The sequence below is a fragment of the Sinohyriopsis cumingii genome, chromosome 1 (assembly GCF_028554795.1).
Source record: "Sinohyriopsis cumingii isolate HCF-2022 chromosome 1, ASM2855479v2, whole genome shotgun sequence".
NCBI lineage: Eukaryota > Metazoa > Mollusca > Bivalvia > Unionida > Unionidae > Sinohyriopsis > Sinohyriopsis cumingii.
Genome location: NC_142961.1, coordinates 184,200,274 through 184,214,277, shown reverse-complemented (window position 1 = coordinate 184,214,277; position 14,004 = coordinate 184,200,274). Strand labels below are relative to the sequence as shown.

Genomic DNA, 14,004 nt, shown 5'->3' with positions numbered 1-14,004 from the left:
GCGCGAGGTTAAAAAATTAATCAGATTACAGCCGGATAGAGTTCAATGTGAAATAATCCGCGAGGTGATTCCGGAAACGCCGTTAAATGAATTCTGGGAAACATGGAGACCAAACGATTTGATTGTAGCGAGTAGAAAGATAGTCAGAGACACACTTCAGCAAAAGTTGTTTACGTTGCATAAGGAAAAGTTTCCAACGCGCCCAGTGCCGTTATGTTATAGACCCGCGGACACACGGCGGCAGAACATTGAAGTTGAAATCCCGGGCCCGACAGCTTCAGGGACAAAAAAACAAATTCTTGTGCTGAATGATATTGTGCTCGTTGATATCAGCGTCGTCGAGGACGCGCTACGTGCTGATAAATCCCCGTGGACGCTAGGATACGCAACGACAATACATTCCTCGCAGGGATTAACCATCACGGATACAATTGTTTGGATGGTTGATAATCGCATCGAATGGTCAAATCTAGTCTATCTTGCAGTGTCCCGAGTACGGAGGATAAATCAGCTTCGAAGAATTGTTATTGACGAAGTCACCGACAAAGTCACCGACAACGACATCATCGATGCAAGCGTCATTGATAGAAAACTCTCGGGTTACCGCCAACAGGATAAAAAAAAACAGCGGCGTTTTGATATTGATGCCGAATTAATAACTGCGTTACGACAACAACAGAATAATCACTGCGCGAGTTGCAATTGTGTAATGCGCTGGCGTTATTCGGATAAAGACGCTCGCCAATTTACCGTGGACAGGATCGATAACAGTCTCGGTCATATCCGTGGTAATGTGAGGTTAACTTGTCTTGAGTGCAATAGACCCAACGGCGCTAGTTAAGGCCACGTGGGGGTAATTGAGTATCATCAGGTATCACTTGTAGTTGCTCGCGAGTAAATCCGCGCTGAGGAGCAGTTGAATCCAGTCTATAAATCGGTGGTCTACCAGTTGATCGTGTTATCGTTGATATGTTATGTGTGGTAACACTCCAAATAGGATCAGTAGCTCTTTTTTAACCGCCTTCAAGCTCTCCTGGTTCATACAGATATCTAACAGTGACATCGCCGAGAATCGGCTTGGAAACGCTATCTATTTTTGATCTTCCGGGTATATACTTTTTTTTAATCGCGTCGCTGGGCTTCATGTTGATTGCTCGGGTAATCTCGTTATTTAACGCTGCAATTACGCCTGGCAACCTTTTGACCCATTCACGAGATCGTTTTTCTTGGATGAATTCCTTCGCGTATTGATACCCAAATAACCGTTCAGCAAGAGTCCGATTGAATCGTTCAACAATTGCCTGATCACGATGTAGCGCAGTATGACCTCGTCGTACCGCGACGTTATGATGTTTCAACGCTGATAAAACAGCACCGCGAAATTCATTGCCAGGATCAACTTGTAATAGATTTGGCCAGCGCAGAGGACCCCTTCGGTAAATCCGCTCAAACGCATCGGCTACTTCAGTTGCTGACTTTGTTTTTAACGGCTCCGCTTGTTTGTATCGACTCGCAACATCAACTACGGTTAGCGCGTATTTGTAACCGTTGTCATGCGGCAGAAATAGTATATCAGCCTGATGAACTTCATTAGGTACGCTGACATCAAAGCGCGAAAAGTTGATTTGTTTAGGCGGTGGTAGATAAATTTGCCATATAGCCTGTTTGGATAACCAATTAGCCGCAACGGCCTTTGTTACCTTTGCAGCGCTTGCGAGTTTACCAATTGCGGCCTTCCCCTTCCAGTATCCTCTCGGAGAATAATAGATGGATTCCATGTTGTTATTATAAATGCTAGCGTTTTCAATTACCAGCGCGAGAAGCTCCGCTTCCAATCATTAATTTACCTTTCATAGCCGATTTTACCAACCATGAAGCCAACTTTTCTTTGAGGGATTTATCAGGAATGGTATTTAACGCGTGAATTAATTTTACATCCGCAATATGACGCTGTTGCAGATCGCTACTTTTGTAGTAAGCAACATCATGAGCATGACACGCCCTATCGATAGCGTTTATTGGATACTCACCGGGTTTGGGCTGATTTTGATCATCGAGTCTGATATCTAATCGTGTTCCGGGGCCACAGTAGCTATATCCTGGGAGGTGCTTTTCTCCTGGATACTTTGCCCACGGGGTTCCGGGGAGTTTAGATAACTTGGCTGCAATATCACCTCCTCGCTTTTTTTTAAAACATCCCCGGGTCTAATAGAAATAAATCTAAATTTCTTTGTACCGCATCGTGCACACTTACCAGTAAGTGCCGATCTGTTATTTCTTGTTGTAACGGTTGTCATATCATTTGTGCCAGTACGCACTCTACACTTCACACAATATAAATCCATAATTTATGTATAGAGATATGAATATAATTGATTTTTCGGCGACTAAAACAAGAGAACCAGTTAAGCATGTTGCAGCGTTACCAAACTCGATCCGGATGATTATCATCGGACCATCTGGATCCGGCAAGACGCAATTCTTACTCAATTTAATAATGAGATGGATGAAGTGGGATAAGTTGTATTTAATTGTCCCTAGCGTGGATGATCAACGATGCTACGAGGTGTTGAAAGATTTTAATGAGAATGCATCAGCGATCGCTGAAAAAAATGTTATTGAGTTTATTACAGATATCAATGATGCACCAGGTATTGATGATATTGATGGCGACGTTAACAATCTAGTCGTGTACGATGATGTTATGTTAGACAATCAAAAAAAACCAGCTAGGATATTTTCCAGAGGCAGGCATAAAAACACCGACGTGATATATGTCACTCAACGATACACTCAGATTCCAAAAGTAATCAGAGACAACTGTAATATTCTTGCTGTATTCAACGGCGTTGATACACACACGCTACGAAATATTTGGCAGACATGGTGCGGCGGTGACATGGACTTTAATGGTTTTCGAAACATTTTTAGTCATGCTCAGTCGACCCCACATGATCCTCAGACACAATATCGTATCGGACTTGACCAAATATTCGGTTAGTTGTAAATAATTTTCATTGTAAATAGCCCCTTAGCAGCAGGGGGGGCAATGACATCGACGCAGTCGTCGCGCTTTTTTACCGGACGCTGACGACGCTGGGATCGGCACGCAGAAAGTATTAATTAAACCAAATGACGATTGGACGACCCCCCGACGACGGCGTCGTTTTTTTTTACCGGGCGCTGACGACACCGGATCCACTGAGTGCAGAAAGTATTAATTAAGCCAAATGACGATTGGACAAAATGTCCGATTCGCCCCCCCTGCTGCTTGGTAAGACATTTCAATTAAATTTAACAATTAATCTAATACAATAACTGAATTCTTCGAATTTCGATCTTTCACAAACGTGTCCCCCAAACAAATATGGCGGACTAGTTGCTATGTTGAGCACGTGACTCGATGACGTCGGTCCGACTGCGAGAATGTCCCACCCAGTCACATTATCCTGACACCGGGCCGACCAGTCCTAACACTAACCTCTTAAGGACACACGGTACTAATTATACGGAAGAACTGTGAACCAGTCTAGAAATGGGTGAAGAAATGATAGAGTATTTACAGGTTTGGTGGTCCATAATTGGTTAATAATGAAAATTAAAATTTTAGGAAAAATATCTTTTGAGAGCTTGTCCTATATGTAATGTAAAAAAAATATTGACAAATTTCTACTGATGCAATTTTAGCATTTTTACAGGCTTGACTCAGGAGTACTCAATACTGAAAGTAGCACCTGATTCATTTGGTGCAGAATCAATAACACGTGTTTCATGCACATGTATGTAAACAAATTGCCGCGGGTCATATGGTGTTCTCCACACATAAGCTTGCACCAAGGTTAGATGTGCACGAAAAATTATAGGTGTCATTATTAGCACCCATAAATTTTAAGTTATTGAATTTTGAATATGACAGTGTTTCCATATGTTTACCATTGGAGTGGAATTAGTACCGTGAGTCCTATATGCGACCTATACCATAATAGGAGCTTGTTGTTTCCATGGTTACCACGTGCATCCAGGGTATCAATTTGGTGGTTTTTACATATGACAATCATAATGGAGTCTTTTTATCATGGTTTGCATGTGATTTTGGAGAAAAATTCTATACCAAAGACAGATGGGGATGGTTTTATACACTGAAGAGTGGAAGTAGATAGCTCAGGCCATAGGGAAGAGAGCACAGTATGGCCTGATGGCAGAATTTCATATGATGGTACCCATAGATTGGCTTGTATGGTTAAATACCATTTAACACATGCAATAATTCCCCAAAATGGGGTGGGGTGGGGTAGATTTTATATGTAAGCCACTTATGTCACAATCACTTATGTATCAGTACTGATCATTTAACTTTCGAGACACACTCAGCAGATCAAAGCAGAGAACATTGTAAAAATAAGGACTGTGCACAAAACTGCACATGCTGCATTGCCTCAACCTGTAAATTGAATTATTATATGTCGAGTCACATTGAATATCAATTATACCGGTCTTATTTCTTATCCTAGAATTAAACTCCTTGACACCTATTCTATGTTCAGCATGTTTCTCATATTGGTACATTACATTTTTGGGCAAACAGTATTGGAACTTTTCTGCATTCCTTTTGTTGAGGGAGTAGGGAGGGACATTTTCACTTAAAATAATAGTTTTCAATCCTTCATTCCCAATATAAGTCTCCCCAACCTCCCTTCATACAGTTGAAACATTCTTGATGTATAACTGCATGGTGAACATACTGCTCTCTCCCACCAAACCAGATCTCTTTTTTCTTCATGTACCAAGTCCCATGATAGAAAACCTTTATACTCAGGGTGTTGCAACTTGTGGTCTCAGAACACATTATTCCAAATCTCAGCATTTGATTACTGCGTGCACTAAGTGATATGGGTTTTGTTCACCATATATGTTGTTGTGAATAAATGAAAACAAGCTTCATGTCAGAAATATGGTTTCATATTTGAAACAAAAGCTATTTATTAAACCTACATTGCTCTGTTCTTACCATCAAGTATTAGTAAGGAATCATTTAGCTGTAAATTAGAGCTTGCTATTTGGTTTGCCAATTCAAGGCGTATTACCTCCCCTTTGACTGTAATTGAGTGATTGCAATGTTTGCTTTGTTTCTCTTTTGTTCAATAATGTATGCATTTTTTCAGCTTTATATTAAAAAGTAAGTAATTTAACACTGCTTATAGTGGAAAGTAGCCACAGTAATGATTTTGAGACTTTTTCTTAACTTTTTATTAGCTTTGGGTAAATGTAGGTATATATTTATGTATTAGACAACTTCAATATGCAATTCAATTCTATTACTTAAATTTAACAAGTAGTGTATTCAGTGACAATTGTTATCTGTGTCTGCATATTGCATAGAGACATGAACTTGTCTTGGCATAGCAAAGTTTTTCACACATTTCTCCACCTCCAGCATACTTAATAGCTTGAGTCATTACAGTTTGTGCATACACTTTCTGTCTCCAACATCAATGATCAATGTCAGCATTATAGGAACTTTAGATAGCTTTTTCAAATTTGTCTCTTGCTGTCCTTATGTAACATACCTCATGTTGATGTGTTATTTGGGTTGATACACATCCCCTCCCCCCCCCCGTTGTGGGGAACATTACCAGGCTTGAAGAAATTACTCTGTCTATTCTTTGCTTATTCACCCTTCCCCATAGTTTTATACTAAAAAGTAGCACTATGTTATTTAATTATTCAGTATAATAAAGCTTATGGAACTCTTCCTTGGCTTTTATATCTTTTTATTAACATTTGGGGGTCATGAATCACATGTGATGATAGTTTAAATAAGTTTGGAATGTCAGCATCTCTTGATGCTTCATGGGTGTGTGTATTTGTTTTAGTCACAAAAGGGCAATGGCCTCTTATCATTTTGACCTGTCATGTGGCACACTTATTTGTTTTGTTTGATTGATGTGAATAGGGATGCACTGTATCTTATTTCTGTGAGAGTCAGCAAGAAAAGAAATGCAATTTTGAAATTTAAAACATTTAAAACTTGTCTTATAGCAAGTGAGAGATGAAAATACAATGCGTCATGTAATTTGATACCCTGTGATGTCATACTTGCTGATGTCAGCATGCTTGTGTTTCTTTTGTGTAGCATGCATGCCATAGAAAGATAACATGAAGATACAAAGGCAGAAAACAATTATTTTAATAACAAGAATAAGCCATTAATAAGTACAATACAACACAGCAACATGTAATGCGGATGCAATTTAACTATAGATACTGGTATCACATAAAATGCTACTGCACTATTATCCATGCAGAAGCATGGCCAATTCTTTCTTACAATTATGCTCTAATATCAAGGAGTAAAATACAACTTTTTCCCAAAAAATTAAATCTGGTTATAGGACTCACGCATCCGCATCACATGTTGCTGTGTTGTATTGTACTTATAGGACACACGGTACTAATTATACGGAAGAACTGTGAACCAGTCTAGAAATGGGTGAACAAATAATAGAGTATTTACAGGTTTGGTGGTCCATAATTGGTTAATAATGAAAATTAAAATTTTAGTAAAAATATCTTTTGAGAGCTTATCCTATATGTAAATTTTAAAAAATATAGACAAATTTTGACTGATGCAATTTAAGTATTTTTACAGGCTTGATTCAGAAGTACTCAATAATGAAAGTAGCACCTGATTCATAGTGCAGAATCAATAACATGTGTTTCATGCACATGTAGATAAACAAAATGCCATGGCTCATATGGTGTTCTCCACACATAAGCCTGCACCAAGGTTAGATGTGCACGAAAAATTATAGGTGTCATTATCAGCACCCATAAATTTTAAGTTATTGAATTTTGAATATGACAGTGTTTCCATATGTTTACCTTTGGAGTGGAATTAGTACCGTGAGTCCTTAATGCTGAGCGCCAAGCGAGCCCGCTATTAGTACCATTTTTTAAGTCTCTGGTATGACTCGGCCGGGGATCGAACCCACGACCTCCCGCATCCGAGGCGGACGCTCTAACCATTAGGCCACCGGAGCGGTCTGTCCACGAGTGCGAGTAAGGGTACTAATATTAGTACTAAGAGAGGGCGTGCAACGAATACACTCTTACCTCATTTTTTTCATCCTGGTCAGAACAGTTTGAAATTCTAACCCTGCGTCGCCTCTAAAAGAATGCTTTCTAGTTTGCTTGTATGTAGTTTCGTTATAATTCCATATGCTAAGACCAAACCGAAACCGACATTTCTGGATTTTTCGGTATCTGTATCTATATTCCAGCCACTACTGAATAACTGACATAAAAATAAAATACCAGCATGCAAATTACAATGGTACGCTTAATATGCGCACATTTGTCAAGGTCATTGCAAACGGATAAGTTTAGATTAGCATTCATGATTCGCAATTCTAAAACGCTAGATTCCTTCCGAAGAAAATGTTATACCCCTAACATCACGCATGCGCTCAGTTACATTCTAGTTTCGTTTTCAAGAAGGGTCTCACTGGACAGTTTATTTGGTTAATTTTTATCCGACACTGGCCAATTTGAGAAATGAGAATTTTACGCTGAAGATACAGATAAAAACAAGCTAACGATTTTTGCAAAAAGCATACATGTGAGATTTTGATTGAGGCAATCAGGTTAATTTCTTATACAAATGGTGGCTTTTATACTGAACTAACACTGTCACCATCCCCTCTTTTTTTTTACATTCATTTTTTGGCAGCTAATTTGAAATTTTTCCATGACAAGGCGGCTAAATTATTAGTACGTACATTAAGCATGAATAAAGTTCACTAGTATTGGAATATTGCTAAATAACCTTCGTGAGGGATATTTCAACAGATGATGATCTCGATCACATACACGCTTGGAATCATACTTTGAAAGACGTATTGGAAATAGGAAAAAGTTGATGTTATTTATATCTAATGCAATCAAATAAACATACCTTCAAACGTATGCAGCGAATAAAAGTAGTTTTTCTCTAACATAAGAAACGTCAAAATTCTGAGTCCGTAACTATATGATAATTACCGTTTTTAACCCGTAATATATAATTGGAAAAGATTGCAATGATACACATTAGTTTTTATAACATCAAAATACAATTCTAAATTATTCCTTTCTTTGTACGAAGTAAACCTCACTATTGTAATCACATTCGTGCATAATCATCAGATTTTCTTCAAAATTCCATGAAAATTATTGCGAATAATAAAAATTTCTTATACCGATAAAGTTCATTATTATATTATATACAGATTCTTGGGTATTAACGAGCTTAATTCCGTCAAAGATGGAGTTTCCATTTCATGCATGTTTTAATAGACCCCAGTGGTTTTATTTATCTGTAAATTGCGTGATTAGTAATGTCAGCGAGATTTATTCCGTCCAAATATAAATGTATTTCATTTCATAAAACCTTTGGTAAATATAAAGTATAAATGACTCATAAATTTAAAATTATTTCATGTTTTATTTCTATTTGTGTAAATATTGTTATATTACATTAAATAACATACATAATGAGCATGTGCAATTAAACATTGAAAGTGTAAAGTTAATAAAACTTCCCTTTATTTTGGTGTAATTACAAACGGATTAGGTCTGGTGGATGAACAAGAATAATTATTTTACATTAAATAATATAAATATACTGTGCACGGAAGATGGCTGCTCTATAATGTTTCACGAAATAATTCATTATTTGTGCAAAAAGTATTACATATTCCTGCGTTACTTCCTCGCTGAGCAAAGGAAAAGGTGATAATAAAGTTTAGAAGCATGTGCAAATAGGGTAACGGTTAAACAAGTAGGGATATATATATATATATATATATATATATTATGGACTGACGTTCGAGACGATATTGTAATGGCTTCTTTGTGCCCAGTTTATGAAAGACGTTTATTTTGGACCCAAGGACTTGACCATTTCCGACGAACTTTCGTTTGTACATTGTTTACGTGAACGGATTAAACCCTGGATTATTATTTGAGCGGACCCGGCTGCTATACTGCTATATCTTGAAGATGACGCAACTGCGTTTTCGTAATTTTCAAGCGATTTCCGATTATTTCTACACAGAAATTATGCACTATATGCCTATATAATTTCCACTAGATGATACGAGTACATGGACAACAAAGGGCGGTATTATAGGCACATAAATGAAGGAAACAAAGATATTATTTATCCTGTACTAATTATCTTACGCGTTGCTTAAAAATCCAATGATTTGTCGTTCATAGACGATTTTCACCGGGGGAAATTTAGCGATTACCTATATAGTTGCTAAATCCCCCCCCCCCCCCCCGTTAAATACACGTTCTACTTTTGTATAAACTCCTGTATTTAGAACCGTAACCCCCAAAAATACGATGCCCCCTTTTTATATAGGCTGTCCCCAAAGAAACTCTTTTCCCGGGAAACACTTCCCTTGGAGTGGACCATAAAGTTCGTCTACTCTACACAGTAAGAACGTTCTCTATAGGAAATAACTAATTTCCCTCGGGTTAAATTTAGCAATTACATATATAGACGCTAAATTTAGCAATTACATATATAGACGCTAAATTTACCCCGCTTAGTTCAATACATGCTCCACTTTCTTCCAAACTCTTGTGAGTAGTATAAGGGGTGAGATTAGCGACAATGGGAATTAGCATTAAAAACACCCCCTGGGTAAGATTAGCGACAATGGAAATTTAACATTAACCACCCTGGGTAAGATTAGCGACAATGGAAATTTAACATGGGCAAAAAACCCTGGGTAAGATTAGCGACAATGGAATTTAACATTGGAGAAAGGAAAAAAAAAGGAAATATTGAGATTAGCGACAAAGGCATTCGAACAATGGAAAAAAAAATATCGATTCTAGGGACAAAGGCAATTGAACATGGGGAATAGAGTTTGGGTCTGTCTAGGGACAAGGGGAATTGAACATGGGAATAGAGTTTGGGTTTGTCTAGGGACAAAGGGGAATTGAACATGGGATTTTTTTTTTAAATTTTTTTTAAATTTAAATTTTAATTTAAAAAAGGGGTAGACAATTGAAAAGTCATTCTCTTTTCGAGAAATATGGGTGGCCCTGAAAAGGGCCTTTGGTTTTTCTGCTTTTTCTTCTTCTGCTTCTAATTTCTTCTTTTTCTCCACCAACTTCTTATTTTCTCTCCTACACTCTTTTTCTTCTTTTTTTTTTCTCCTCCTCTTCTTTCTTCTTCTCTTCCTCCTCTTCTTTCTTCCTCTTCTCATTTTCTTCTTCTTTTTCAATTTTTTCATTCCATTTTCGTATTCTTATCCTTTCCTCTTCATCCTCATTCTCCTCCTTTATCTCTTTCATGACACCACTTATTATGTCCTTTACTTTTCTCAAGTTATTATTTCCCATCTTTAGTCGATGGGGACTATAGGAATAGTGGTCTTCATTGAGTCTCACTAACATCTGCTCCATTATTCCTAAATTGTCTAAAACGTCTTGTAATTTTTGCATTTTGTCAAGGTGGTTCGAAGCCATCTTCTTTGTAGAATGGTTTGAACGACGAATACTGTGGGTTCTTATACGAAAAGCGCGGACGTGAAGGAAAACATCCCCAAGACATAAAATTGATCTTACCTAGATCATGACCAAACAACGCGCGAACGTGAAGGAAAACATCCCCTACTTTTCTCATTTCATATAATATACTATCCACATAAGTGAAGCAACAATAAACAAACCCCAAATCTACTATTTACACACGCAAATCATTAAAACAAAATCCATAATCTACTATCCACACAATCGTACGTGAGCGGTTACAAAACCCAAACTATACTCTTCAAATACGCTAAGAAACAATAAACAAAATCCATAATCTACTATCCACACAATCGTACGTGAGCGGTTACAAAACCCAAACTATACTCTCCACATACGCTAAGAAACAATAAACAAAATCCATAATCTACTATCCACACAATCGTACGTGAGCGGTTACAAAACCCAAACTATACTCTTCAAATACGCTAAGAAACAATAAACAAAATCCATAATCTACTATCCACACAATCGTACGTGAGCGGTTACAAAACCCAAACTATACTCTCCACATACGCTAAGAAACAATAAACAAAATCCATAATCTACTATCCACACAATCGTACGTGAGCGGTTACAAAACCCAAACTATACTCTTCACATACGCTAAGAAACAATAAAGAAACCCATAATCTACCATTCACACAAACTTACGTGAGCAGTTACAAACACAAACACACAAACACATACACTCGCACTATGAAAAAAGAGTTAGTGTTTATATTCACACTACTCTACCTACACACACATACACACACACACACACACACACACACACGCATTGGCAAATTGATGGTTATTTCTTTTCTAGAGTTTTGGGTAGCCCTGAAAAGGGCTGTTTTTTTTTTTAACTTCATGGACACCTGGTTAATGGTGGCACCTTCCAGGCCTGGCGCCACATACACATCTTGTTCCCCAGTTGCTTTTTACTTTTTTGGGGGAGAGAGCAGAGGCAGGATATGTGGCTTCAGAATCCCAATTTTCGGTTTCTGGGATTGTGAAATTTCTTCTTCTTTTCTCCTTTTCCTCCTCCTCTTCTTTGTATCTTCTCTCCTCCTCTTCTTTGTATCTTCTCTCCTCTTCTTTGTATCTTCTTTCCTCCTCTTCTTTATTTCTTCTTTCCTCCTCCTCTCTCATCTTTCCTTCTTCCACAATGGCCTCCGCGGCCAGTTCGTTCAACAGGCGCCTGGCATATTCCAGATGCACATGAAGTTCCAACAGTTTCGCCAGTCTCGTGTTCATTCTGGTGTTGATCAATCAACAAGGGTAGCTGGACTGCCGAACGAGTTTCAATTTATACTAAAACTGCGGACGTGAAGGAAAACATCCCCCTAAAAAACATAAAATTGACCTTACCCAGATCATGACCAAAAAACAACGCGCGGACCTAAAAGAAACACTCACTCACTTTTTTATACTACCCATTCCTATTCTAAAAATTTTTTTCATTAATCACTCCAATATACTATTCACATACGCAAAGCAATTCAATCAAACCCCCCAAATCTACTCTCCCCACACCTCAAGCAGCCAAAAAAAACATGATCTTAATCTACTATCCACACCAACGTACGTGAGATGTTACAAACACAAACACACAAACACATACCCTCACACTATAAAAAAGAGTTAGTGTTTATATTCACGCTACTCTACATACACACATTGGCAAATCGATTGTTATTTCTTTTCTAGAGTATTGGGTAGCCCTGAAAAGGGCTGTTTTTTTTTTTGTTTGCTATGGCAATCTTTTAGTTTCTAAGAATGCGACGTCCTTTGAGGATAGACTTTCTGACGATAGGTCTGCTTCTTCGGAAAGAGAAGAAGAACTCTTTGGTGTCGATACGACAATCGACAAAGCCTCTGTCAGCTTCAGGTTGCTGCTGCTGTTGCTGCTGTTGTTGTTGCTGTTGCTACTGTCTCTGAAGTCTGTACTTCTCTGTCCATTCTTCTTTCTCCCCGTTCACTTCTTCTCTGAAGAGCTCTTCTATCTGGTCTTCAGTGACTTTTAACATTCTCACATTCTCTATCTCTTCTGGCTTCGGTATCAGACTGTGTCTGACCCTATGCAAATTCACGTAGGCTTCGTTTAGCTTAGCTAGTTTGGAGCACATCTTCGTAGGAGGATGAGTTGACAATGGATGGTTAGACTGGAAACTACCCCGGTTCTTACAAGTCAAAGCGCGGACGTGAAGGAAAACATCCCTCCACGGTTTTCGAGCCGGAACGATCAATGAGTGTCATGAGAGAGATAGAGAGAAGTCAAAGAGCATGAATCAACATTCTTATAGCCAAACAAAAGACAAAGGCATTTTTTTTTCAAAACACAACATTTTTTATTCAAAATCACTTAACACTAACAAACAGCTCTAACATTTTTTAACAATAATCCAACAATATAACAGCAAACATTTTTTTCAAATCACAAACATTTTTTTCAACTCACACATTATTTTGGACAGGGTTGACAACGTTGTGAATGAAATTGTGCTTTCCACTGTTGGAAGTCATTAGGCCATTGATGGACACTACGTTTCCTAGCTTGAGACAAAAGATAAGCATAATGGTCACAAAACCATTGATCTACTTTCACATCGTTTCTTGAAGAAGAACGAGGATCAAAATGAGTCACTAAATGTTCTAAGGAATAGCCCAGGCTGCGATGATGCAGAAAATACACACAGTACTGTCCACACACCAAGGAATCTGTGCCTTGTAATTTCACATTTTTGAATCGGGTGGTCTGAGCATTTCTTCTTATAAAGTCAATGATATCGTCTTCCAAAGGGGGCAATCCGTACGAATCAAAATATTCCACACATCCTTCTTGAGGAAAGTAGACGGCTACCCAGTGGGTTCCTGGGAAATGACTGTCGTCCGTGTTGATGACATAAGCTAGATGATCTTGAGGTTTGCGATGAGGGAGTTCATCTTTAGCACAGACGACAGGATTCCAAGAAGCCGTATACGAACTGTGGTTCAAAAGGTAATAAAGTTCCCAGGTATCCATGTTTTGTTTTTTTCTTCTTCACAGGTAACAATAAGTCATCAATTCGATCCTGACTTTTTGCTTGAAAATGTCTGACAAATAACCGTTTCTTCGTTTCGTCTCCTCACTCTGATTCAGGAGAGCTTCGATACGATGGATCTCTTGTGTGGTTAATGGTGCACAAGAATGTTCACGCAAGTCTTTATACCACTGGTGCAACACGACTTCGTCCGAGATGAGACTCCAAGCTTCGTCCAGATACTCGTCCAATTTTTCTTCTTGACTCAGCATTAGGCATTTATCGTGTTGAATTTGACTGGGATGATCGTTTTGACATCCACAGCAATTTTTCTTGATCAATTCCGTCATTTTCTCGACCAAGTGTTTGGCAAAACAGGAGACTAAATGGGCTTCTTGTTCTGGCCATC

At 38.2% G+C, this 14,004-nt stretch overlaps 1 protein-coding gene across 1 annotated transcript in view; it reads right to left on the bottom strand.

Moving 5' to 3' along the window:
* The window catches only part of LOC149808519 (uncharacterized), a 99,263-nt gene extending 91,829 nt beyond the window's left edge, over positions 1-7,434 (bottom strand). Inside the window, exon 1 of the mRNA XM_089978388.1 lies at positions 7,114-7,434. Coding sequence (XP_089834514.1) covers positions 7,114-7,127 — 14 coding nt within the window. The 5' untranslated portion in view covers positions 7,128-7,434. The remainder of the gene's footprint in view (positions 1-7,113) is intronic.
* Positions 7,435-14,004: the final 6,570 nt, after the last annotated feature.